The sequence below is a fragment of the Lathyrus oleraceus genome, chromosome 3 (assembly GCF_024323335.1).
Source record: "Lathyrus oleraceus cultivar Zhongwan6 chromosome 3, CAAS_Psat_ZW6_1.0, whole genome shotgun sequence".
Classification (NCBI taxonomy): domain Eukaryota; kingdom Viridiplantae; phylum Streptophyta; class Magnoliopsida; order Fabales; family Fabaceae; genus Lathyrus; species Lathyrus oleraceus.
This window is the reverse complement of record NC_066581.1, coordinates 467,133,483-467,160,469: the sequence shown is the minus strand read 5'-3', so window position 1 is coordinate 467,160,469 and position 26,987 is coordinate 467,133,483. Positions and strand designations below refer to the sequence as shown.

General features: G+C 35.5%; 3 protein-coding genes across 3 annotated transcripts; 2 read left to right on the top strand and 1 right to left on the bottom strand.

The window, feature by feature from the left end:
* The first annotated feature begins 2,066 nt into the window (after window positions 1–2,066).
* Window positions 2,067–10,895, top strand: LOC127128200 (actin-related protein 2). The gene is made up of 15 exons (XM_051057432.1): window positions 2,067–2,319; window positions 2,508–2,618; window positions 3,941–4,075; window positions 4,164–4,235; window positions 4,321–4,399; window positions 4,786–4,835; window positions 6,818–6,921; window positions 7,029–7,097; window positions 7,179–7,242; window positions 7,516–7,584; window positions 7,777–7,860; window positions 8,835–8,893; window positions 9,682–9,748; window positions 9,983–10,066; window positions 10,441–10,895. Exons 1-15 carry the CDS (start codon window positions 2,278–2,280, stop codon window positions 10,519–10,521), a joined length of 1,170 nt encoding a protein of 389 aa, XP_050913389.1. The 5' UTR covers window positions 2,067–2,277; the 3' UTR covers window positions 10,522–10,895.
* Window positions 10,896–12,128: 1,233 nt separating this feature from the next.
* LOC127131680 (uncharacterized) lies at window positions 12,129–12,596 on the top strand. Its single transcript, XM_051060594.1, has 2 exons — window positions 12,129–12,376; window positions 12,467–12,596. The coding sequence occupies exons 1-2, from the start codon at window positions 12,129–12,131 to the stop codon at window positions 12,594–12,596; spliced, it is 378 nt and encodes a 125-aa protein (XP_050916551.1).
* Window positions 12,597–25,069: 12,473 nt separating this feature from the next.
* Window positions 25,070–26,118, bottom strand: LOC127131679 (uncharacterized). Its single transcript, XM_051060593.1, has 4 exons — window positions 25,662–26,118; window positions 25,323–25,457; window positions 25,171–25,265; window positions 25,070–25,108 (listed from the first exon to the last, which is right to left on the bottom strand). Exons 1-4 carry the CDS (start codon window positions 26,116–26,118, stop codon window positions 25,070–25,072), a joined length of 726 nt encoding a protein of 241 aa, XP_050916550.1.
* Window positions 26,119–26,987: the final 869 nt, after the last annotated feature.

Genomic DNA, 26,987 nt, shown 5'->3' with positions numbered 1-26,987 from the left:
CCAACGATAGCAGTAATGTCAAAAAGTGTGGGGGTTATCATCCCATAAGGAAGATGGAAGGTGTTGGTCGAGGTGTCCCAGAAACACATGGTTGCAATGAGCATGTGAAATTTGTATTTGGGACCAACTCGTGATAGTTGGATTCAATCAAAAATGTCCAAATCCTTCCAGAAGTGTTTCTTTTTTGCTTGAACCCTATATAACCATTGGATGTATGAAGCATCCATACCCGGAGGAGAATAACTAAATACCCTATTTTTGAAGAAGCTAAAATCAAAGGGTGCATCCATAAATACCAATGGCTCGTAACTAGGGAGTTAGAGAAAGAAATCTCTCAACACTTGGGATTTCTTAATACATATAAGGAGAGGACCCATGGGCATAGATGGTACCTACAATGGAATATGGAATCAAAGCATTAATGTACTAGACATTTCTTCTTCCATCCTCCATGGGAGGTTCAGGAATGTAGGTGTGATCGTTGACATATAATGGTTCTTCAATAACAACAACTAAAGCAGAACGTGATTGAAATTTTGGAGTCATTGTTGATCTTAAAGGTTTTTTGGAAAGAAATGTGATGAAGAAGATGATAGAAACTGCAGAAAACTTTAAGGTTTCTTTTTTCTGTTAGTGTTTCAGAAGAAGGAAATGGTGAAAGAGAAGAGGGTTGACTAAGAACATGTTAAATAGCCAAAGGAAGAAAACATTTCAGTTTTTCCTTCCAAATAATTTTGGACACGTGGCGCACTCAGGTCGACACTTGACACTAAAAGGTCATAGCAAAAGATGAAAAAATGGAATTAAAGGGTTTGTCTTAATTTCTTTTTTAGTTAATCTCATAGGAAATAGAGGATGATGATGATCAATTGCACGCACATTTGTGACGCGACGTTTTGGTAAAAAGTGATAAGTTGACCAATAAGTAATAATAAATTAAATAATAAAACATTTCGTTGATGTGATATGTACATACTGGGCAAATAGTGTCGAAGAGTTACAAAAACGCCACCTTTCTTCCTTCTGACCATATTATCGAAAGTGACATTTTTGGGGGTATCTATTAGCATGAAATATCTATTTGGAAAGAGTTAATTGAATGTTGCATTGGAAAAATACTAAATGTTAGCTTTGATTGACACAAGTCAACAAGAATGAATACGTCATTTGAGTGTTTTGACTAGCATCTTGAACCATGGTTTGAAAGAATCTCAAGAGCAGATCTTGAAACACAGTTTAAAGGAGTCTCAGGAATAGATCTAGTAGATCTCTCGACACCTGCCGAAGTCAAAGCGTTCGACGAACTGCAAATACTTTGAAGAATTTGTAAACCTAAAGACTTGACATGGGTCTTAGCGCTTTTAGTAATCACCTTCGACGAGCATACATTTATTAATCGATAAGAGCAATTACGAACATATGATAATGATTTCCAGCAATTTTCAAGTACTGAAGACGTGGCAGTGCATTAGAAAATTAAGTTGCATGTTATTGAAGACGTGTCTATTTTCTAGGAATAAACGGTCGGAGACATTTATCTTTAGTTTAATAGTAACGTGTGACTCTGCGTCCCTTTTTCTTATTGTCTTTATGTTTTCTTAATTGAAACACTTTACTATTTCTATCATTTATTGTATTTATTTAATATCGTTTATTGCATTATTCTTTTGCTTTAATTCAAGCTTTTTCGTCGTTAAATTTGTGTTTGTTTTATCTGCATACAGACATTCACAATCACTTTACATACATACTTTTTTATACACGTGTTTGTATAAAATTGCTTCCGAGATTTTTTTGAATTAATCTCATAGACTATTTAAACTCGTGATTGTTCGTTAAAAACAAATACAAATGCGAACACCTAATTAAGAATGAATGATGTGTGTATAAAGTGAATACAAAAGTGCTTCTCAGAAACTATTATTTTTAAGAAAAAAAAAAGAGATGTAACTCTTTGACGCATATATTTAATGTAAAATAAATACATTTCCAAATTTGTAAAAGCATTTTTTATTTTAAAATAATGTTTCTCCATCGTTTAGGACGAAAGAAAAAAAAAACATTGGTATCTATTTCTTTCATTTTGTTTTGCATAATTGTATTATTGAAAAAAAACGACGAAGCAGCGAAGTCGTTTAATCAAGTCCCATTGACTAGACGTTCTAACAAGGAGTCCCCTCCCCATCCACCACCCCACCCGTCCTCTCTTGCTGCTTTAGTAAGCATCTCCGGCCGAAGCCAAACTGAAACTGAAAGCGCCATCGATCACACCACACCATGGACAGCAAAAACGTCGTCGTTTGCGACAACGGAACCGGAGTACTTCTCTCTCTCCAATCTCTTTTTTCATATCAAAATCAAACCGCATTGCAACGGATCCACCAGATCTTTGCAAATCACCAATCTCAAATTATCACAAATCGTGTTTTCGAATTATACATTTAACAGTTCGTGTTTTTTCTACTACTGATGTAATTTTTTTTTTGTGTATTTCTATTTAAATTCAGTATGTGAAGTGTGGTTTTGCGGGTGAGAATTTTCCTACCTCGGTTTTTCCTTGTGTTGTGGGGAGGCCAATGCTCCGATACGAAGAATCGCTTACCGAGCAAGAGTTAAAGGTATGACAAACCTTATTTTTGAGGTTTTTGAATTATGATTTTTACTTTGTTTGATCTACTAGATGTCATGTGATTCTTTGTATTATGATTTTATGTAAGTTTACTAGCGATTTCCGGGGTCTAGTTGCTGAGAGTTGCACATTGATTAGAGATATGACCAATGTAGTACCCATTCTAGAGATGGATTATGTTTAGACAACCTAATTAAGCACTTACAATATAAGTTCTTATAAGCCACCGATACGGGATATTGAGATACGGTACAACAACTACACTCCAACATTGATAATGTCAAAAATACAGGACACCGACACCACCTGCATATAGTATTTGAGCTATTTTATCTATTTATTACTGAAAGATTTAAAAATATTTCAATCAAAATTAATGTCTAATATTGCATCAATATGTGTTTAACCTTTTAGATGTGTGTGAGATTTGTTAAAGAAATGTATAAAAGTATGTTGAAGTAAAGAAAAAAACAAATTGGGTTTGAAAAACTTGTTTGACACCTATGGTATGAGTGTCATACGGGTGTCGGACACCAATTCAAATAGTGTCAAAGCAAAGAAAAAAAACAATTTTTTCGGGGCACTCATCTGACTTTTCAGACACATATTTGACTTTACTTATTTGACTTTTCCAACACGTGTAGTAAGGATATTATACAAGTATCAAACACTGACGCGTGTCGGACACCACGACATGCCTAATCCTAGAGGTGTCCGTGTTACATAGCTTATGGATATGTGTTTATATATTAGCTATTTTTGTAAGAAAGGATAAAATAGACCAGTCGAAAACCCTCTCACAAGGTTTATGCTAGGAGATAAGCTTAAATAAGCTAATCCAAACATGCTCTTGTTATTGGGCCAAAATCTCTGTTATTAAGCCAAGATTATGGTTATTAAGCCCCATTTGTTCACATGTCAAATGTCGATTTTGTGGGGTTTAGTTAAATCCTTATCCCAATTTCTAAGATGATATTAGAGCATTTGTTCATGTTTTCAAATGTTTAGTTGTGGGCATTAGAGAGTGTGTCCCTGTTATTCCACTCACATTAATCCACAGTTTAGAATTTAGATGGCCATTTCTGAATGTATGTGGCTGTGTTGAGATTCCCACATCAACTAGAGACATGTCTTAGGAAGTGTTTACGATGTTTGGATAGCTTCATCACACAGGTCGGTTTTGTGGGTTGAGTTAGCCTTTAAATCTAGTCAACATAAACAATAATATATGCACTTTAATTTTTTTATTTTAAGATGTTGCTTAGGTCTTGTGAGATTTATTATTTACTTTTTAAGTTATGCTCTGTTTAGGATATTGTTGTTGGCGAGGGATGTGCAGACCTGCGACATCAGCTTGATATATCTTATCCTGTGACGAATGGAATTGTCCAAAATTGGGATGACATGTGTCACGTGTGGGATCATGCATTTTACAATGAATTAAAAGTAACCTTCTGGCGCTTCTTTCTAATTGTTCTTTCAACTGTGACTGTTTGATATCGTAGCTAACTCTGGGCCATAATTTTTCCGACAGATTAATCCTCAAGACTGTAAGATTCTACTGACCGATCCGCCTCTTAATCCCTCAAAGAATCGTGAAAAAATGGTTTGTGCAATTATGCTCTCCCTTTGCTATTTTCTTGTATATTGATTGTGTTACATGTTATTGTTTATGTGATTTGACCTGGCAGGTCGAGACAATGTTTGAGAAGTACAATTTTGCTGGAGTGTTTATCCAAATCCAAGCTGTTCTAACATTATATGCTCAAGGTGCTTATAGAGATGAGTGAAGGTTGATGTTTTGTTTTGTTGATCTCATCCTAATTAGAGCTTACACCCCATAATTGCTGTTACTCATTCTTGGAAACTACTAACTCTAATCATAACATATACCTATTTATAAACCTTGGATATTCTATAATGTATGATAATTTTATTTCACACATCAAATGTGGTGACATCATGTATCCTAATTTGCAAGGCTTTGACATAAGGCGAATTTGTAACTTCAACAATCAAGTAACAAATAGCAGAAACCAAACACACGTACACTGATTTCCACGAATTATATCTTTTGACATAAGCTATTTAATGTTGACTACCTTTTATCAATATGCAATCTTTGTGCCTTCGTAACACTTCTTTGGTTGTCTCAGGTTTGCTGACTGGATTAGTTATAGACTCGGGTGATGGTGTCACTCATGTGGTAATTAACTAACATCTATGCTACTTAATTAGTTAATTATAATGCTGATCACTATGAGGGTGCTGCTACTAGATTCTATCTCTTATTGTTATATAACTATTTTGCCAAGCTTTACAAACTTATGTCCTTTTGGTCACTAATAAGTAACAAATAGTGGATTCGATGAGTTGAGTTAAGTATCTAAATCAAACATTTGACAATTTCATAAATATTCTGAACAATATTGTATGCTAATCTTAAGAAATATTGATACAAAAATACTATATTGGCTGACAAACTCTATTGCAAAGTTGGTTATGGATGGATTACCTGCTGGGTGCTCATCTGATGCATAGAAAGTATTCATACCACAATCACAAAGGGGGAATCACCAGGTATAGGCCTAGAAAAACAAGAGATTGCAGTTTTTCTTTTTGACGGTAAAATAGACTTCATTCAAATGCTATGACAAGGATAGTACAATCAAATTGAACATGAGTTGATGCATTCCATTTCCACATTATGAGATCAGCACAAATAGCTAAGCAAGCCGACTACATGACAGTAATAGACATAGATCATAAGCCAATAGGAAATTGACAACCCAAAATCTTAATCCTAACAACCAAACTAATTTCTTCCCCACATGGCCAATGGTCAAGCACAAACTTGAAACAAACTTAAAATAACAACAAAACACCAACAATGATCCATAACAAATAAACATAAAAACACCATAAAAACATTAGATCTCAAACTGGACAATAGTGAAGTGACTTGCCATGGTGGCTTTCGATGGGGGGTGCTTGGGGGCTGTGTCTGCAAGTGAGGGAGTAACCATGGGGGTGAGATTTCGAGGCCATGTATAAGGTGGGGGACGATTAACCAGAGAGGGAATTGTGACTATTGGTTGTTGAGGGGCAATCAGTGATTTGGTGGCCCCATGAGTAACACAATAGGGAGAGGAGACGAGGAAGAAAAGGGAAGAAGGGAGAAGAGAATCCCAAAAAATGAAGATAAGGGCCTCCACAAGCGAGGAAGCTTGCCCAAACGGTGCTTGGAGAAAAACTAACAAGAGGAAGAGGATCACATTATTGGACGAGAGAGAGAACCATTTTTCACACCTTAACTAATTTAACTTTAGATAATGTGCCCTGAGATTGTAGTTTGTTTACTCTCAGACATAACTTTTTCTTGGATATTTACTTTACTTGCACAACTCTATTTATGTTATTGCAGTTAGTTCTTTCAGTTCAGTGCATAGACATGGACATTGTCATCAGATTGTTTAGCATTGTTCATAACTTCATATTCATGGGTTGCTTATTTATTTGTTACTACTCCCTCCGTTTCAAAATGATTGTCGTTTAAGGTTTTTGTACACAAATTAAGGAATGTAATAATGTTGTCATAAAATATTACACTTTTACTAAATTAACCTTATAAATGTATTGGAAGTAGTGTACAGGGTAATAATTAAAGGACACAATTAGAAAAATAGCAATCATTTTTACATTGAAAAGTGAGAATGACGTTCATTTTGAAACAAATTTTACTTGCTAAAACGATAGTCATTTTGAAACGGAGGGAGTAATATACAATATATAAGATTTCATTGTACATGAATGTATGCATGTGCCACTATGTCAGAACACATTCTTAATGGCTCAACACAGTTTGGAGATATGCAAATCTAATATTTTGTAGAGAATTATTTAAATCAATTTTTGAAAAGAAAATTATTACTCCTGCACTGCGTTTGCTTGAAGCAAAATGAAATGGTGAACTGTTGTGATTCACCATTTCTATTTCTTGAAAAGCATAGTTTATGAATATGATATAATGACTAACCACTTATAATCTTGCCACACAATCATTATGTAGATCCATGGTTTAATGAACAAAAGGTGGTTAACAAGTTTAGTTTTATGACAAATAATTAAATTATTTGGAAGTATTCATTCAAAAAATGTTAGTAATGAAAGTTTTGAATTTTGATCCAGGTTCCAGTTGTTGACGGCTATTCATTCCCTCATTTGACAAAACGAATGAATGTAGCTGGGCGGCATATAACTGCCTATCTCGTTGATTTGCTCTCAAGGAGGGGGTGAGGGCTATTTCTTTTCATTTCAGTTGTAATGTAATATCAGTATCATGACAAGCTGACCCCTTTATGCTTTAATTCTAACTGGAACACAATTTTCTTTCCTCAAGATATGCAGTGAATAGAACAGCTGATTTTGAGACTGTTAGGGAAATCAAAGAGAAGCTATGCTATATAGGGTAGAAACAAATCTCAAATCAAATATTAGTTTTGTATGGTCCCTAAAATGTTTTCTCCATAGCTCATATATTTTACTGCAGCTATGACTACAAGAGGGAATATCAGTTGGGGCTTGAAACCACTATCCTTGTTAAGAACTATACTGTAAGTTGGCATCCTGAATTTCCTGAAATCTGTATGACTAGTTCTGTGTAAATGATTTAGTTAGCACATTTCAAAACACTTAGGACAAAAATATGCTTTTTAAACTTTAGGGATTAAAACTGCAATTATCCCAAATTGTTGGTGGCCTAAAAAATAATTAATGCTTATTATTACTATCCACTTGTATAGGGTTTATACATGCCAAAAGGTGGTTGTCATTCATATACTGTTTATGTTGATATCACTTATATTTATTTGCTTTATCTAATTCAGCTTCCAGATGGAAGAGTCATTAAAGTAGGCACCGAAAGGTTCCAGGCCCCTGAGGCTCTTTTCACACCGGTAGGTACTTGTTGTTCATGTCACTCACGTTTTCTCTAAATTAGCTTTTCAAAACCTATCAAAATGATTATAGTGTAAAAGGATTTGTTAACATTAGTATTTTTATAATGTGCCAGTGCAATTCTAGCTAAATATATAGCGTGTATAATTTTTTGGCTTATGATTGCTTGATGTTTCCCCCCCGTCTTGCAGGAACTTATAGATGTTGAAGGCGATGGAATGGCTGACATGGTGTTTCGTTGCATTCAAGAAATGGATATTGACAACCGGATGATGGTATGATGCTCCATTTGAAATCTATATTTAATATCTTTATAATAAGTTATTTTTTAAGTATTGATTATCTCCATTTATGATTTAAAAGGATGTAATGTAATGGTATCATCCATATCTCAAAATTTAACTATGGGAGAGTGAAATAGTATTAGTTCTAAGCTTTCTGACATCTATGACAGCTATTAGATGCGTCACTTCAGCACCTCCTAACTGATTTCATTTCCCATTTTTAGTTGTCTTTAAAAAAGATGTCATCTTTTTATTTAGTTAGTCTGTGTTCTCTCTTTCTTTTGTACGTGTTTCTAACAGAATAATTTTTAAGATTCACTTGTTTTTCCAATTAATTTGTAGTTGTCGTGCTCATATGCTTAATATGGAATCAATGCACTTAAAATTTTGCTTACAAAATAAAAAAAAATGCACTTAAAATTTCCCTGTCTATCCTGGCTAGCTGTCTAACCATGCATTTGAAGTATTACAAGTCTCAATCAAGCAGATTTTTTACCCTCTCATATACTCTTTGGCTGTCATGTCAACACCATGGGGATTTTTCGGTTGGAATGTAGATCACTCAATATTTGCTCGGCGTAAAAGTTTGAGGTGATGGATAATAAAATACTACTTAATTTCACTTTGGACTATATTTTGCCTGAAACCTATTTTCGTGCTGCCTTCAGTTTTGCCACTTTTTGCCTACTCAACCAACAAAGTAAATCCTGAAGCGATGTATTAGTACTTAGTAGTTTTATTTGTAAGGACATAGACCTGCTTTTAGATATTTGTAATAGGTTCATTAATAAATTACATTTTCACCTACCATCTTTCCAAAGGAGTATCATTATAGTAGTCTTTAAATCGAAAAACTTATGCTTATTAAACCACTTCAGCTCTAGAGAATCTTTTATACAACTTCTACTGTATTTTGAAAATGTCATGCAATTTATTCTACATCATGTTCTAATCTTGTCTTGCAGCTTTATCAACACATAGTTTTAAGTGGAGGGAGCACCATGTATCCTGGATTACCAAGTCGGTAGGTGGTTATTTCTCCTTTACATCAGCACTAATTTTCTTTAATCTTGTGTTGCTGATTTTTTTAATATCATCATTATCTGTGTTCACTGAACATATATTGCATAACTCTGATCTCAATCCATTAGTTTCTTTTCAGCTAAATCCACGCTTATGATATTTTAGTTGTATACAGTAACGAGTTAATTGGCATGCACTCACATCCAATAAGAACCCACTTCACTGCTTTGCCACTTTAATATACAATTAATTAATTTCAAAATACATTTACAAGAGTGAGATGACAAGGAAAAACAATGGAATCTCGTATGTTAGAGTAAAACTGGTTTACACTGGTAGCACTCCTTTAAACTCATAGAGTAATAACGGCTCATATGTAAGCTACACATATCTGTGATCACCTGTTGTTCAATATTCAAAATGTTTACGATATCTCTCTTTCTAGAACTCTATTATACATTGTTTATTTGAAAACTAATATAATGATGGTACATTCCCTTTCATCTCAGTTAAATGATAAGCTTTTTTATACAGTTATAAACTGAACATATTGCAAGCTAGGTAAACTTACCTAATCTATCATGCATTAAATAGTATATTTCTAGAGTCTAGATTGTTTTGAATTTCAAATTTTGATGTAAATAAGTAATTTTGAAGGTCCCTTTATTTCTGCTTTTATTTTTTCATCCGTTGGCACATTGTGTTTGGTACTATTAAACGGTTTGGGTTTTCTGTGTTTCCAAAATAAAGTTGGTAATCCTGTTTTCTTTTTCTTTCTCCCATCTTCAGATTGGAAAAAGAAATACTTGATCGTTATCTTGATGTTGTTTTGAAGGGCAACAAAGATGGATTGAAGGTAAACTTCAATTTTCTTTTCTTTTTGCTTCTGCATGTGTATCCAGTGTGTATTCTTTACGATACTGTTTTTCTTCCTGTATTTTTACATTTATTGAATACCACTTATCAAGTGGTTATCAACTATGCACTTACAGTTTAAGTATTTATGTCTAAGCTGTTTTTATAGTCAATGAGAGAATGAAGGAAAAGTTCGCATAAACTTGTTCTCATTTTTCTTGTTATTGGTAATCAGAAATTGCGACTAAGAATTGAGGACCCGCCACGTAGGAAACACATGGTGTACCTTGGAGGCGCTGTCCTTGCTGGAATAATGAAGGTTTGAGTTAAAAGTTAATTTTTTTTCTTGCTTGTTGCTATCTAAACCATATATGCTTCAGAAGCTGTGGATGTTATTGGATTGGACTAATCTGAAAGTGCAAAATAAAAACCGTTGTTCAAAAAGTTATTAAGCTTTTAGCCACTTTAAAGATTATTATAGGAAAAACTACACCAGGTGTCATTTAACTTAATTTGAAGTTTCAAACATGTCTTTTGTATTTTTTTTATGTGATATTAGTTTATAACTCATGCGATTTTTTTACTCTATAACTTACATCTTTTACTTTAGAGGATCCAAATAATTAGGGTCTTTCCTAGTTTGAAATCAAGCATATCATCCAAGAAACATTTTCTCTGGTGGTTAAAATGCAGGATGCGCCAGAGTTTTGGATTAACAGAGAAGATTATCTAGAAGAAGGAATTGCTTGCCTGAGTAGGTGTGGCCAAGCTTGACTTGTAGAGAGTTAGAGTTGCAGTGATCACCCAAAAAATAAGACATTATTCTGTGAAGCAAAATCACATCAGAGATTGAGTGATGAATACTCTAATCAAAGCTATATAATATTTGAAACTGCCTTCAACAGTTTACATTAAATGCTGTTGGCCTTGTACTGAAAGCTAGTTTTGAAAGAACAAGAAGTCTTGTTTCTTGAATAGATACGACAAAAAGAACTCATGTAGTATCTTGCTTGCTACAATTATTGTTGTAACTTTGTTGCTATAAATGGTGAATAAAAAGCAGTGTAAATACTTTCTTGAGAGTTTGTACTAAGTACACAATTGTACCAATCTGTACGTTTAATAGCCAAGTTAATGTATTCCCATCACTTGTTAGCTTTACATTAATTCCGTGCACTCAATATGGTATTTACGCATCACATAAAAATACTAAAATGTCCATCAGATTCTGGAGATATATCTCCGGACGCATCAAATTTTGATTAAACGTTTAAATATTTTGAAGATACATCTCCGTAACAATTTAAAACGTATACCATGCATCACGTTGAGAAGTCATTTTACAAATTCATTGTATCGAAGATGCATTTTTATTTATTTTACGGAGATGTATCTCTGTAACTTATCAGAACATAACTCTTCATGTTATGTTTTGTTTGTGTATTGCGATGAAAATTTAAACCATACAAGCGACATGCAAAAAATGACGTACATAAATCCAGATGGTCCAAAAATGTCATATATAAATAAAAGATCAATAAATGTCAAAAAAGTTGAGAACAACGATAAAGTATCATGATGTCAAAATAAAATACAATTCATAGTACTATTACTATATACTAATGCACTACTGTGTATGTCTAACTACATCGTCTCTGCCTCCTCTGCGTCATCGACGATCAATCCCCCTGTCCTCCGACGTTGTCTCCGGTACATTAATGCCCCTTGTGCCTCCATCCCGATGGCATCTAGGACCTGCCTCACATAAGACCCATCAGGGAAGATACCTCTTTTAATGCCTGCCTGCGCAATCTCCACAATGCGACGATATATAAGCAAGACATCCTCAATATGATCTAATTGTGCCTGCTCCTCCTCTAGTATCTCCTGATGAGCTGGCCTCAACAGATCTCCTAGAGCAGCATGCACCATGTACGAATGTGACATCCTGAAGAACTATCTGATATACCCTTCGACGTAGCTCCAGTCACTCACGACTATGATACTTCGTGCCTTGTCTGGTATCAGATGACTCTCATAATCATCAAACATATCATCTATCTGTCCATGTATCAAAGCAAGATGAGCAAATCTATTGTATGTTGTGGCTATTACTACTAATTTTATAACTGCAAAGTGTTACATGTCTTTTCGATTGAGCAAATCTATTATTTGTAGTGTAGCATCCTAAATTGAATGTTGATTTGTTTTACTCTGATAAATGTTTTAAATTTACGTGGGGTAAATTTATGGTGTTACATAGTGGTATTAGAGCAGGTCGGTCTGTCCGGCCAAATTGTTGAGTCGGTGTGGTGTGATAGTTGAATAATGTCGATGTTGTCTCTTTAACCATTGTTGGTGTTTTTGGTGTGAAACAGAAAATGGCTGGAAGAAACGATGTTGCTATTGCTGATGCTTTGCAGGTTGTTGCTCAGGCTGTGCAGAATCAACCTAATGCTGGTGGGAACAACGAGTTCCAATATTTGAGGAAGTTCCAAAGGAACAATCCACCTACTTTCAAGGGTAGGTACGATCCTGATGGAGCACATACTTGGCTCAGGGAGATTGAGAGGATTTTCAGATTGATGGATTGCTCTAAAGCTCAGAAGATGCGGTTCGGTACACATATGTTAGTTGAGGAAGCTGATGACTGGTGGATCAACACTTGTTAGGCGTTGGATGCTGCAACTGAAGTTGTGACTTGGGTTGTGTTCAACAGGGAATTTTTGAGAAAGTACTTTCCTGAGGATGTTCGTGGGAAGAAGGAGATTGAGTTTCTGGAGCTGAAGCAAGGTAACTTGTCGGTTATTGAATATGCTGCCAGATTTGTGGAACTTGCTAAGTTCTAGCCTCACTGCAGCAAGTAAAAGTTGGAGGGATTATCATGGCAGTGATTATTTTGAGACAACAAACTAAAGTTGATGAGTGAATATTCAACAAGAGAAGGTTGATGGTAGTATACCAAACCAATAAGTTTGGATTGATTCGGTTTTAAGCAAATTGAAATGGTTTGGTTCAAATGACTTTTTACTATAATTCGATTTGGTTCAGTTTGATTTTCTAATTAAATTTTAGGTATATTTAGTCACCAAATCCATTAATTTAATGTTTCCCTTCAGTTATTTAACTAAAAAAATGCTACAAGTTAGTCTCTTAAAAACACTTATATTATTTTATTTGATCATTTACGTCACATTATGTCAAAAAAACGTTAAGTTTTGGTGACGTGGATGTACAACAAAGCTCAATGTCTAAATCTGACTCAATATTTATACTATAAAGTAGGGTTTCCACTTAATTTGTTCTCAGATTAACGTTGTTTACCTTCCATTAGGGCTTGTTCTTCATCTTCCACAAAATTAATCCTTCATTTTTTGTCAAACAATAAAAGTTTTGAGACATTTGGACCTGTAATTAGTAGAAACAAGAGGAGGGAATTCTTTTGTCAATATGAACATATTCTTCATACCGTGAGTGATATGAATAATGTAACTTTGAGAAAAAGTTCTGGCGTTGTAGGAATTATAGAAACCATATGGAAAAATGTTGTAATTTCTTGAAGTGGTTAGGTGATAAAATTATGGATGAAAGGGTTTGAAGATTGAAAGACAGAAGAATAAAACTTTGAAATTAAAGGATGAGGTTGTGTATACAAAAGGATGGTTGAAAATATCAATGAGTTTTGGGATTTTGAGTTTATGGTTGAATCTTGTAATTTTGACATTGTATTTCAAATATGCTTAGTTTTTCATGTGATTTTTGTTCATTTGGAAATCTATGTATAAATTAAGTTGGTGTTATGAATACTTTGAGTTTTTCTGTCACATAGTTTATTCTGTGATTTGAGTTTTTTCTAGTATAATACAAGACCTTAAACTCTGATATAAAAACAAACCCATAAATCACTGACAATGTGACTATAATGAAACTTGATAACATTTGATTAGGGTTTACATTGATACACTGAATGTAGTTTAGAGACTAAATTAAAATTATGAATTAAAATTATGAATTAAAATGTGAAACTCTTTTACAACATCTGTTACCAAACATACTAGAATTTCATATCAAATATTCATGTACTGGTTTTGATAACAAAATTTCAGGAATGATATATCAGAGTTGCATATCAGAATTTCATTAAACAAGAAATGCATACAATAGTTCTGGTATTAAACCAGAATGTTAAACCAAGATTCTTACATCAAAATAAGCAAAATAAGGTGTCAAACTTAAATATGGTGTCATTACATCAAAATGACATTACATAAGGTGTTCATAGACACCACTACAATAAAAACTTGAAACACAAATGATTAACATATTTATGGTTGGCTTAAGACTATTTTTGGTCTCTTTTGAAGTCTTTTTTTCTTCTTAGGAAGAGGTCGAGTTTGGGGTGCTCGTTCTGGTACTGTCTGACTTGAATTTGTAGAGTCATCTAGTGCTGCTTGTGCTTCTTGAGTTGAAGGTGTAAACTCAGTTGGTCTTGATTGATTTGGGGTTGCTTATGCTTCCTGAGTTTAAGGTGCAGAGTCTGCTGGTCCTGATTGATTTGGGGTTGTTTGCGGCATTCGTAGCTTGCATGTAGCCTTGCTGTAACCATCCTTATAGAACGTGCTACATTTGATTCCAAATATTGCCCTATTCAGTTGGGAATTATGTTTCACCATCTCTCCATCCTCCATGTTCCTCTTTTTCTTGGGGCTACCAGGTTGCCTTTTAATGGACGGTGGCTGTAGATCAACAAACTCTGTTTTGGTCCATAGAGTTTGCCATTTAACTAGATACAGTATTGATGCATAACAAGCCTCACAACACTCATTTTTATAACAATCAGGCACAAAAGCATAAATATTCAACAACTGATCCTTCATGCATGAAATAGCATGATAGCAAGACAATCATGTCAGCGTCCATCTTCTACAAGAGCATTCATTTTTTGATAGATTAATTGTGTATTTTTCTCCATTGTATGATGTATGCCTAACCTCATAGTCATGTTCACCCACACGTCTATATAACATATTGAAATTATTCAGTCACCTAAACTAGTACATAAGTTACCATTGATAACATTTACCTAAAAGTCCAATGGTTTGTTTTTTGAGTCTCCTTTGCTAACCTCTTTTTGAAATTGGGTAAAATGTCACCTTCATATTTGGAAATCTTCTTCCTATTTGACTCCCGCCTAAGTATAAGATAAACTTATTTCTTCAAGCATAACAATAATAGGTTTGCTCTTGCATTTACAAATACTAAATTGACTGCCTTTGACAAGTTGCTCACTAAAGTGCCATATATTGGATCTGTGTTGAACCTTGATTTGCTCCAGAACCTTGATGGAATATTTATCAGGTGCTTGAAAGCCTCCTCGTTAATATCCTTAATTTCAAGCATAGCATTTTCCCAAACATTTACATAACTGGCTGTTGCAGCCTTCCACATTAGTTCCTTTAATTTGAGACCTAGAAACTTCTTCCTGAAGTTGCTTTACAAATGTCTATAAATAAACAATGCAATAAATTTAGTAACACATAATATGCATATGGATTAAAATGAAATCTATAACATGCTTAAGGGTATGAAATGACATAGTATACCTAACACAAAATCTTTGGTCAACCCATGGGAGTAACTCCTCGAGTGCCAGCATGAGTCTTTGTAATTTAATTAAAACATATATATTAATAAAACATAATAGACATTATAAGTAATGAATAATTAAAACAGAAAATTCATTAAACACACCTTTTGTTGATCACTTATTGTTTACCGTAAAAATTGGTAAACAACCGCTGGTCTTCCAAATCATGGATACTTTGGTTACTCACAGGATCAACTAGATTGATCCTAGGACATGTGCTATTGTTTAAAATTGTATTTGAAAAATGATGAACACTTCGACAATATTCATGTATGAAGATTGTTTGTTTAAAGTGTTTTCAAAGGGATAAATTGCAGAATGTAAAGAAAGTGTATAAAAGCGCTTGATAAATGACTTGTAATGAAAGATAAATTCTGGACAAAAGATATAAATAAACTTTGATTGATATAAATAAAATGATGTTATCAAACGTACATTCTCAATGATACTCGTTTCTCAACACGCTAGATACTTTGAGTAATTCTGAGTAATTGTATAACAATTGAACACATCGAAATCCTAACACTAAGACTCCTATATATACTAAATCTAAATAACCTCTACCAACGACTTTTCGCCCAAGCAATGACATGTCGCACTCGACATGTCTTCAATTCATGATAACGCTCCGTGTGTCCTTTTCTTTAAAACTGGATAAGAAGTAAATACAATTATTCCTCTTTCATTCAAATTCAAATATGTGTCGAACGCAACCTTCTGTCGAAATACCATTCTGAACTTAAAAGCATTCTAAGCCTCACAACAATTCCCTCTTACACAAGGTAAACTTCGACTGGCTTCCTTATTCCATGTTCTTATGTCGAAGTAAAAAATGTCTTCAAAAGTATACTCTTCTTTACTTATTAGCTCCATCCTGACATCGAAATTTCCAGCTAACAAATTTCCCCCCAAAAATGTCTTTTTCGACATAACGAAGAAAATGACATTTTTTTGACAATCCAATTCGATGTCACAAGCTGCTTATCTGCTATGATGTTACAATCATGGTGATAACTTTTGCATAACGTCTCCTCAAAACCCACGTGAGGATCTTTAGGTAATCATCACGTTTCCTAGTCCCTAGGAGATCGTGGCTAGACTTTAACTGCCACCGTTCATCATGGCCATTTTAACTGACACGCGTCCCACTTTCTTTTTACCCATTAATACTCAACAAAGACCGCTTCCACTTCAACAACCTATAAATAGGTATACTTAACACTTCTTCCCAACTTTTCATATTCTGGGCTTCCTCAAAAACAACTTCTTCCACTCTTCAACTTCCTCAAACCAAAAAACCCATTTTACTTCTTCCTTCAATCTTTCCGTAACAATGACATCATCTGCAAAAGTCACAAAGGAATCAGCCAAGAACATAAAAGACTCTAAGAAATCTCAAGGTCTTCCTCTCGCTGACATGATTTTAGGCCCAAACACAATGGGTAATCAACAATACATTCCAGAACCTCTTACTGAAGAACAGAGGAGAAATTTTCAATCACAGGTATTAATTCCTATTTCTATCTCTGGAAAAACTCATGCAATGTTAGGACCATTATAAAATCCATATGTTGATCATAATAAGCTTAAGGAATTTTTCCCAACTTACCATAGGTATAAACCCATAGTTTGCGCTAAAAAATCCAGGATTAGTGATGAAATTCATACTGAGGAAAACCCTCACCCAGATAATCAAGGCAACCCTTCGACCGACGAACCCATTAATCTAACATATATGAATAGTTGTTTTAGGGTTTTTCGATCCTGTCCTTTATTTAGGGATCCCTCTGATTATTTAGGTTGGTTGGAGAAGATAGAGAAGAAGAAATCCCAAGTTTGGAAAGAAATGGATATTTTCGACTTAATACAACTGTCAAAAGTAGGACCTAGATATTGCCAAACTATGTTTATTTCATCTCTATATTTCTGGTATAGTACTCACCATACTTTTCACCTTCCCTATGGAATGATGACACATACACTTTTCGACATAGCTGCCATCACAGGGCTAAAACCCACTGGTGAAACTTATGATCCAGATTTTTTGTCTAAAGACACCATCAGCTTCGACACCTCTAGAGCCTCCTTTACTACACACATATCCTATTATCATGATCAGGATATTGACGAAGTCTATGACACATAGCATATTTCCTTTCTTGCTTTATGGTTGTCTCGTTGTGTTTTTTGCTCGAAGCCTCTCAAAGTAGCAAAGAAATTCCTTACACTGGCAAACCAACTTCATGCTGGATGCAACGTATGCCTCAACAAAATTATTTTGGCGAACCTTTATGAATCTCTGGGCGAAGGTGTAACCGCCCTTAAAAATATCATAATAAAAGGGAACTTACTACTTTCTGGCCCCTTTTGGATGCTACAATTATGGTTGGATGCCAGTTTTGAGGCATGTCTTCCAATTCATAACCCTATCGACGTGGATATTGACGCAGTGAAGAATATGAGAGTCGAAGGGACGCTCTTAGCTATGTTAACTCCAAGTGATGGAGGTCAAAACCTTCAACAAAGCTTCACCAACTATGTGATGATGTTCGCTAAGCACTACAACTACACTCCAGTTATGGCTCATTTTGCCTCAAGAACATGCGGTCCTGATTGGTTCATGAGAAAATTCCCTTCCTCGTCGAAATATAAATAAGCTGAATCAATCGCTATTTGGGAAGCATTTCTTACTCCCAGGGTATTCTCCTTAAGTCTTAACCAATCAAAAAGCCAAGTTACCCTTATAACGTACCAACCAAATCTTGTCGCACAACAATTTGGTCTCATTCAGATCCTTCTAAAACCTCTTTATGAAAAAAAGAGTTCTCTCCTCCTTTACAACGCAATCCACACTGAGGCTACCAACAGCAGGCAAATAGATAGATATGTTGGCCAAACAAAACTTACTCCAGTCGCCTTCAAACCTTAATTCCTCTGTACACATGAATTCGACCTTTGGTGGCATGATTGCTACTCTGAAGAATTTTTTAATGTTTCTGCATTCCATCACCATCTCACCAAAGCTTTTACTTTTGTGCAAGAGAAGGTTAAGAAAGGTATTTCGACTCACATAAAAGAAATCCAAGCATTCCAAAAATGCTTTGAAACTGCCTATAGACCTGATGATCTTAGTCGAACCGTCTGCGACGTAGTAGTCACTTTGAAGGAAAAATTTACCAAAAAAATGGAATTTTTAAAATTACCTTCGTATGTTACACATGAGCAACGGTACAAAACCGCTTTTAATATCCCCCCAAATTCTCTAGACTGCCAAATGCTAAATTTGGTGTGGCCTTTAGCTCTCCATTTCTAGACTAGTTTATCTATGGGGACTTTGTAAAAATCCTTCGACAAGAATCTCAGAAAAAGGCTAACCGAGTGGTTTCGACTAAGCACAACTTGGACAATTTCAAAGGGCACCTTCATATTGGCATAGAAGACGTTCACATAGAGTCTGAAATCTATGAAGGTGTGGAATGGGAGTTTTTTCGACTCACTTCTTCTCTTAATTCTTCACTTTTCTTTATCTTGCAATAATTTGGTTCTTTTCCAGCTGTAAAAAATACGCCCAAGAAAGCTGTCGCCATCACCAAAAAGTCCATCGAAGCAAAAGAATAAGATGCCAGTAAAGCAACAACTACAAAGGTATATATTTTATATATTGACACCTTCGATTTATGTATTACCTTCATATTTCTAATCATTCCAACTCTCTTTTTCCTCAGACTAGCCGAAAACCACCACTAACACCCAAGAAAATTAAACAAAAAGAATTTGAGGTCGAAGCAGTCGAATCTGATGATGATGACCTATCTCCAGATACTTCCAAACCTACCAAACAAAGAAAGAAGAAACAATTGAAGCTTCAAGGTGCTCCTGTCCACCCAAAGGCAAAAACCAACAAGGCGAAGAAAACTCCTGCCCCTGGGGCTGAACTTGGGTTAAAGTCAAAGAAAACTCCAGAACAAATGGAGAGTGATAACTCTAGTCCTGGGGCTGAAGGCCCTAAGGTAAAATACTTCACCTTAACTCTTGAATAATTAACTACATCTTCTTTTACTTTCGACTCACAACTTTTATCTTATTTTCATGCTGCTCCAAGAAGTTCCAAACATCCAACAGTCGAACCAATCATCGTCACGATCCTTCCTGAAAGCAGTGGTGCTCCCACATTTCATCCCACATCTCCTCTTGACTCCGACAAAGGGTCTATGGGCGAAGTAAACAATCTTGCTGCAGAAACGTAGGAAGATTCTCCACCAAAATGCATCACTCAACATTCCCATACTAGTGGCTCCGAACATGGGGATGTGCAGGACGGAGATACCCCTATGGAAAAGGATGCATAAACGCAAGATGTTGGGGAAAATCGTGAAGACGAATCAGAAGATGGTTTCCCCGAAACTAGCCAAGGTATGGGTGATCCTTGCAACACCCCCAAACTACTACTACTCAAATACAACATACAATTTCATAATCAGAGTAAATTAAAGCATGCATATACGAGGGCATCATATTTACTTCTGCCAGAAACAACACATGCCATGGTCACATACAAGTAACACGAATTATAAATCAAAACCAAATAACCAACATGCAAACTCACACAACGGAATAACATCTGTCTTCATAAATGGTAACTAGTGACGATTCCCATAAATCATCTACCATAAAATATCATTTTGGGCTCTAAGGCCACTTAATATCAAAACCAACATATCTAAATAACAAGATAAAAGAGAGCATAACAATAGCTCTCAATATCAAAACAAATACAAATAATCCCATAAACCTAAGTTTTACATGACTAGAGCACTATAGACTACCTAGTAAAAACACAACAAGAACTAGCCTCCGAATCTAATCCTTGTGCGAAGCACCACTATCTCCAGTACCTGAGCGATGTCACGATAGAACATCATTCCAACAGAAGGGTGAGAATTCAATTCATTATAGAAGAACATAATAATATGAAATGTATAACAAACATACATATATTATTAGAATTCGTCACGCTTCATACAAACATGCATCATATCATCTTATTAAGGAATCACATGTTTACCATCATACGACATGGCTCAAGAATCCACAAGTATTCATTTATAAATACTAAACGATGTACAAAAGTCATATTTCATAACATATCGATTTCATGTACATATTATCATCCATCATCATTTACAAATCATCATCAAATATGTATACAACTTTCACATGATTCCATAATGTATACAAGTCACAATTTCATCACATATATCACAAATATGCACACATATCACATCAACAACACATCAAAAATTCATATAAAATGGATCACCTAAAATCCACGTATACGCATATCTACGAAAATCATATCCATACAATCATATCACATAATCACACAAACAACAATTCACATTGACACGTCCAACTCAATGTGTGACTTAATGCGATATGCATGTGGATCCCATCTGTTATCATTTCTGACTTGTCGAGCGTCTCTCAAATAGACTAGATAACCACCTCTAAAGCTCGATTCGGCCTTAAGCTTTCAAAACCCATTCGATATTAGGTTTGGGACAAGCAAATAATCTACACGAGATTACCCAACATTGCCTCTTTCATAGACTCATGCTAGTGTAAGTGTGCAACAACAATAACAAGACTCATGCAATTAGGATGATCGCAACACCTTAATCATACATAAGCATACCACATCCAACATTTGCACAACATACACCTAACATGACTTCAATCCCAAACAATACATCAAATAACATTCATCATCTCATCACAACATATTAACATAGGGCAAACAAGCCAATTCATGTTATTCATCAAATTCGTCAATTCACATCATCACATACATGATTTCAAGTATTATGTTTCTTCACAAAATCCATCTAAAACCATCCCATACATGCCAAACAATAGAAAACATGTCATTCACATTCACCACACATACAACATACATCCATATTAGGATTACAAAAGTTACGGTTCAAAATTTATTGAATTTACAAGTTTTTCAAAATGCTGTCAAAACTAGAAAATTTGCTGTTGCGAAAATGCTGTCAAAAACCAGAAAATTTGCTATTGCGAAAATGCTGTCAAAACCCAGAAAATTTGCAGTTGCGAAAATGCTGCTGTCCAGCACGAATTTTCGTCATAAAACCACATTAATCCATCATTTTTCATGAAATAAATAGTTATACAACCTATATATATCATATAGCAACTATTAGGATCATAGAAACAAGATTCTAAGCTCCACTAATTTTCACCAAAATCCCAAATTAACCATTTTCAAGGGAAACTCAAACATGCAATTATACACCAAATCATGTTCTATACACATACCCATTCATGGAATTAAATATAGAAACATCACAACATAACATAAATATCAATTTCACGGATTAAAACATAAACACAAGTTAGGATTTCTCAAAAATCAAAATCCCCAAACCCTAAGTTCATGATATCTAACCCATATACATTACATATATTATGTTTACCCATAACCACCTGAAATCCCACCCTTACCTTAGTATAGATGAAATCTCTAGGTCTTTCTTCTTCTAGTTTCCTCTTCTACTCTTTCTCTTCTCTTCTCTTATATTCTCTCTTCTTCTCTTGTTTTACAAAACTAACTCTAATCTCTAAAATCCTTACTATATTTTTAACTCATAATGGGCTTAACCCACTTATCCATCCATTCTAATTAATTAGGCCCATTACTATACAATTGCTACTTCTGCTCATAAAATTCAATTGTTCGAATAACACATATATTCAAATAATCACCAAAACACATATTTAAATAATTATCACACCAAATAATGATTAATTAAAATAAACACCTAATAAATAAATAAGGAAATTAAATCGGGGTGTTACAACTCTCCCCCACTTGAAATATTTCCGTCCTCGATAATTACCTCAAGCAAACAACTCGGGATATGAATCCCTCATTTGACTCTCAAGCTCCCCCGTCACATTTCCACCACCCGACCCTCCCCAAACGACTTTCACCCAAGCGATCTCTTTACCACTGAGTTGTTTTACCTCTCTATCTTCTATCTACATAGGTAATGTCTCCACGGTCAAATTATCTATAACCTAAACATCATATAATTGGACAACATGCGAAGGATCCACAATGTATCTCCTCAATTGAGATACGTGAAACACATCATGGAGATTAGCAAGTGACGACGACAATGTAATCCGATAAGCCATATCACCTACTTTCTCGGAAATCTGATACAGACCAATAAAATACGACGTCAACTTATGCGACTTCAATGCTCTACCAACACCCGTTACCGAAGTAACTCTTAAAAACACATGATCATCTGCCTCAAACTCAAGTGCTTTCCTTCTCTTGTCATGGTAACTCTTCTGACGACTCTGAGAAACCTTCATCTTCTCTCTGATCATTTTAATCTTATTAGTAGTCTGTTGAACTATCTCAGGTCCAACCACAACACTCTCTCTAGATTCGTACCAACACAAAGGCGTCCTACATCTTCTACCATACAAAGCTTCAAACGGAGCCATACCAATACTCGAATGAAAACTATTGTTGTAGGTAAACTCAATCAAAGGAAAATAACTATCCCAAGCACCTCCCTGATCCAAAACACAAGCTCTCAAAAGATCCTCAAGCGACTGAATCATCCTCTCAGTCTGACCATCTGTCTGCGGATGATAAGCAGAACTCAAACACAACTTTGTACCCAAAGCACGTTGCAAACCTTCCCAAAATCTCAAAGTAAACCTCGTATCCCTATCTGACATAATGCTAGACGGAATACCATGCAAACTGATGATTTTCTCAATATGCAGCTTTGCAAGCCTCTCCATCGGATAATCCATTCTAATCGGAATAAATTGAGCAGATTTCGTCAACCTATCCACAATAACCCAAATAGCTTCACAATTACTCGGAGTCCTAGGTAAACCAGAAAAAAAATCCATAGAAATACTATCCCATTTCCATTCAGGAATAGATAATGGTTGTAACAAACCATACGGCTTCTGATGCTCAATCTTCGATTTCTGACAAATTAAACACGAATACACAAATTCCGCAATCTCTTTCTTCATACCAGGCCACCAAAACAATTTCCTCAAATCTTGATACATCTTAGTAGCACCAGGATGAATACTCAAACCACTACGATGTCCTTCATCAAGAATCCTCTTTCTCAAATCCGAAACATCGGGAACACAAAATTTATCATGACACCTCATGATACCATTCTCATCAATCCGAAAATCACCACCTTTACCTTGATTGATCAACGTCAATCGATCTACCAAAACCAAATCAGATTTCTGACCTTCTCGAATCTCATCCAAAATTCCACTAGTAAGCTTCAACATACCAAGATTCACTCCAAAAGAAGTCTCTTATAAACCAAACTCATATCTCGAAATTGTTCAAGCAAATCCAATTCTCGCACCATCAACATCGACATATGCAAAGATTTCCTACTCAAAGTGTCGGCTATAACATTCGCTTTGCCAGGATGGTAATTCAAACCAAAATCTTAATCCTTTAAGAATTCTAACCATCTCCTTTGCCTCATATTCAACTCTTTCTGATTGAACAAATACTTCAAACTCTTGTGATCACTAAACACATCAAATCTCGACCCAAACATATAATGTCTCCAAATCTTCAAAACAAACACAACAACATCTTATTCTAAATCATGAGTCGCATAATTCCTCTCATGCACTTTGAGTTGCCTTGAAGCATAAGCTACAACTTGTTGATTTTGCACTAACACACCTCCTAAAACCATCAAAGAAGCATCACAATACACAACAAATGGTTCTAATAGATTCGGTAAAATCAAAACAGGAGCAGTAGTCAATCTCCTCTTCAACTCTTGAAAACTAGCTTCACACTGTGCAGTCCAAATGAAAGCTTGACCTTTCCTAGTCAACTGCGTTAATGACAAAGATAACTTAGAAAAGCATTCAATAAACTTTCGATAATAACTTGCCAAACCAAGAAAACTACGAATCTCAGACACAAATTTCGGCACTTCCCATTGAGATATAGCCTCAATCTTAGAAGGATCAACCAAAATACCACCACTAGAGATCACATGGCCAAGGAAACTCACTTCCTTCAACCAAAACTCGCACTTCAAAAGTTTAGCAAACAACTGCTTCTCTTTCAATACAGATAAAACAATCCTCAAATGCTCAACATGATCCTCTTCACTCTTCGAATAGATCAAAATATCATCGATAAACACAACAACAAACTTATCGAGATATTTATGAAAAATCTGATTCATATAGTCCATAAATACACCAGGTGCATTCGTCACACCGAAAGGCATCACCGAATACTCATAGTGTCCATACCTTGTTCTAAAAGCAGTCTTCTGAATATCTTCAGCTTTCACACGGATCTGATGATACCCAGACCTCAAATCAATCTTGCTAAACACACAAGCACCAATAAACTGATCCATCAAATCATCAATCCTTGGAAGCGGATACTTATTCTTGATAGTAACCTTATTTAGTTGTATGTAATCCATACACAACCTCATAGTACCTTCTTTCTTCTTAACTAACAAGACAGGTGCACCCCACGGTGACACACTGGGACGAATAAACCTCTTATCAAGCAAGTCCTCTAGTTGACTCTTCAACTCTTTCAACTTAGATGGTGACATCTGATACAGAGCCACCGATACCAGACTAGTACCAGGAATCAAATCAATCGTGAACTCAACTTCACGTTCAGGCAGCAAATCACTAACCTCATCAGGAAACACTTTAGGGAAATCATGAACAACTGGAAATTCACCCATTGTTCCATTTTCACTAAGCTTCAAACTTGCCACCAACATAAACACTTCAACACCATCTCGCACAGATTCATTCACTTATTGATTAGACAAGAATAAATCACCTTCCTTCTCTGGCTCAAGAAAAGGAACAGCTTTCGCAAAACAATTGATATAGACATGGTTGGCCCTCAACCAATCCATTCCCAAAATAACATCAATTTGACTCAATGGAAGACACACTAAATCAACTTCAAAATCTTTATCACAAATATTCAACGGACATTTCAAACAAACAAATGAAGTAGTCATTGAACCCATAGCCGAAGTATTAATAACCATGCTTCCACGCATAACAGATAATTCAAGATTCAATCTCTTAGCACAATCCAAAGAAATAAAATAATGTGTCGCACCGGTATCAATAATAGCAATCAAAGGCATATTATTAATAAAATACGTACCTCGTATCAATCTCTCCTTTGCAGAAGTATCAACACCGGACAATGCAAACACTTTCCCTTTGGCTTGCTCCTTCTTCGTCTTGTTGCACTTGGTACTAATGTGCCCTTGCTCACCATAATTGTAGCAAGTCACATTCAAACCAACTCTGCAATCAAAAGATTTGTGACCTTGCTTGCCACACTTGAAACAAGTCACATCGCCCTTAGGACACTCGGGAGCACGATGTCCCTCAACACCACATCTGAAGCACTTGACAGGAGTGTGAGGTTCTCCCCCACTTGGCTTCTTTCCATCACCAACTTTCTTCTTACCATCATACGGCTTCCCTCGGGATTGCCTTTTTCCTTTCTTATCATGCAAGGACTTGTAATGAGCAACGCTCTCACGACTATCCTCATCATAGATCCTACTCTTGTTAACCAACTCATAAAATATCGTAATCTGTTGGTAACCCATTGCCTTCTTGATATCAGGTCTCAAGCCATTCATAAACTTAAGACACTTGGATCTCTCAGCATTAGCAGTATTGTAATGGGGATAAAATTTGACCAACTCCTTAAACTTTACAGCATACTCAGATACGGTACCATTACCTTACTTCAACTCAAGGAATTCAATTTCCTCCTTTCCACGAACATCTTCTGGAAAATACTTCTCCAGAAAAGCATCACGGAAAAGTGCCCAAGTCACTTCAATGCCATCCTCATCAAATCTCTGAACAGTGTTGCGCCACCAATCCTCAGCTTCTTTCTCAAGCATATGACTGCCAAACTGCACCTTCTGCGCATCTGAACAGTTCATAACTCGAAATATTTTCTCAATTGCCTTCAAACACTCTTGAGCTTTATCAGGTTCATGAGCTCCTTCAAAAGTCGGTGGATTATTCCTCTGGAACTTCCCAAAAGCACGAAACTAATCAGCATCACACTCCCGATCACCAACATTCATTTGCGGAATGGCACCAGCCAACAAGGTCAATGCCGCCACAAGCACATCATCATTCCTTCCAGCAACCATCTTCCTGCTACACCAACCAAACAACCACAACAACAAGGATTGTTAAACAAACCGTATCGATTGTGTCATACACAGAAATCAGATACAACGGAATCAAACAAATTCATAACCTGGCCGAATGAACGACCGTGCTCTGATACCACTAATGTAACACCCCCTAAACTACTACTACTCAAATACAACATACAATTGCATAATCTGAGTAAATTAAAGCATGCATACACGAGGGCATCGCATTTACTTCTGCCAAAAACAACACATGCCATGGTCACATACAAGTAACACGGATTATAAATCAAAACCAAATA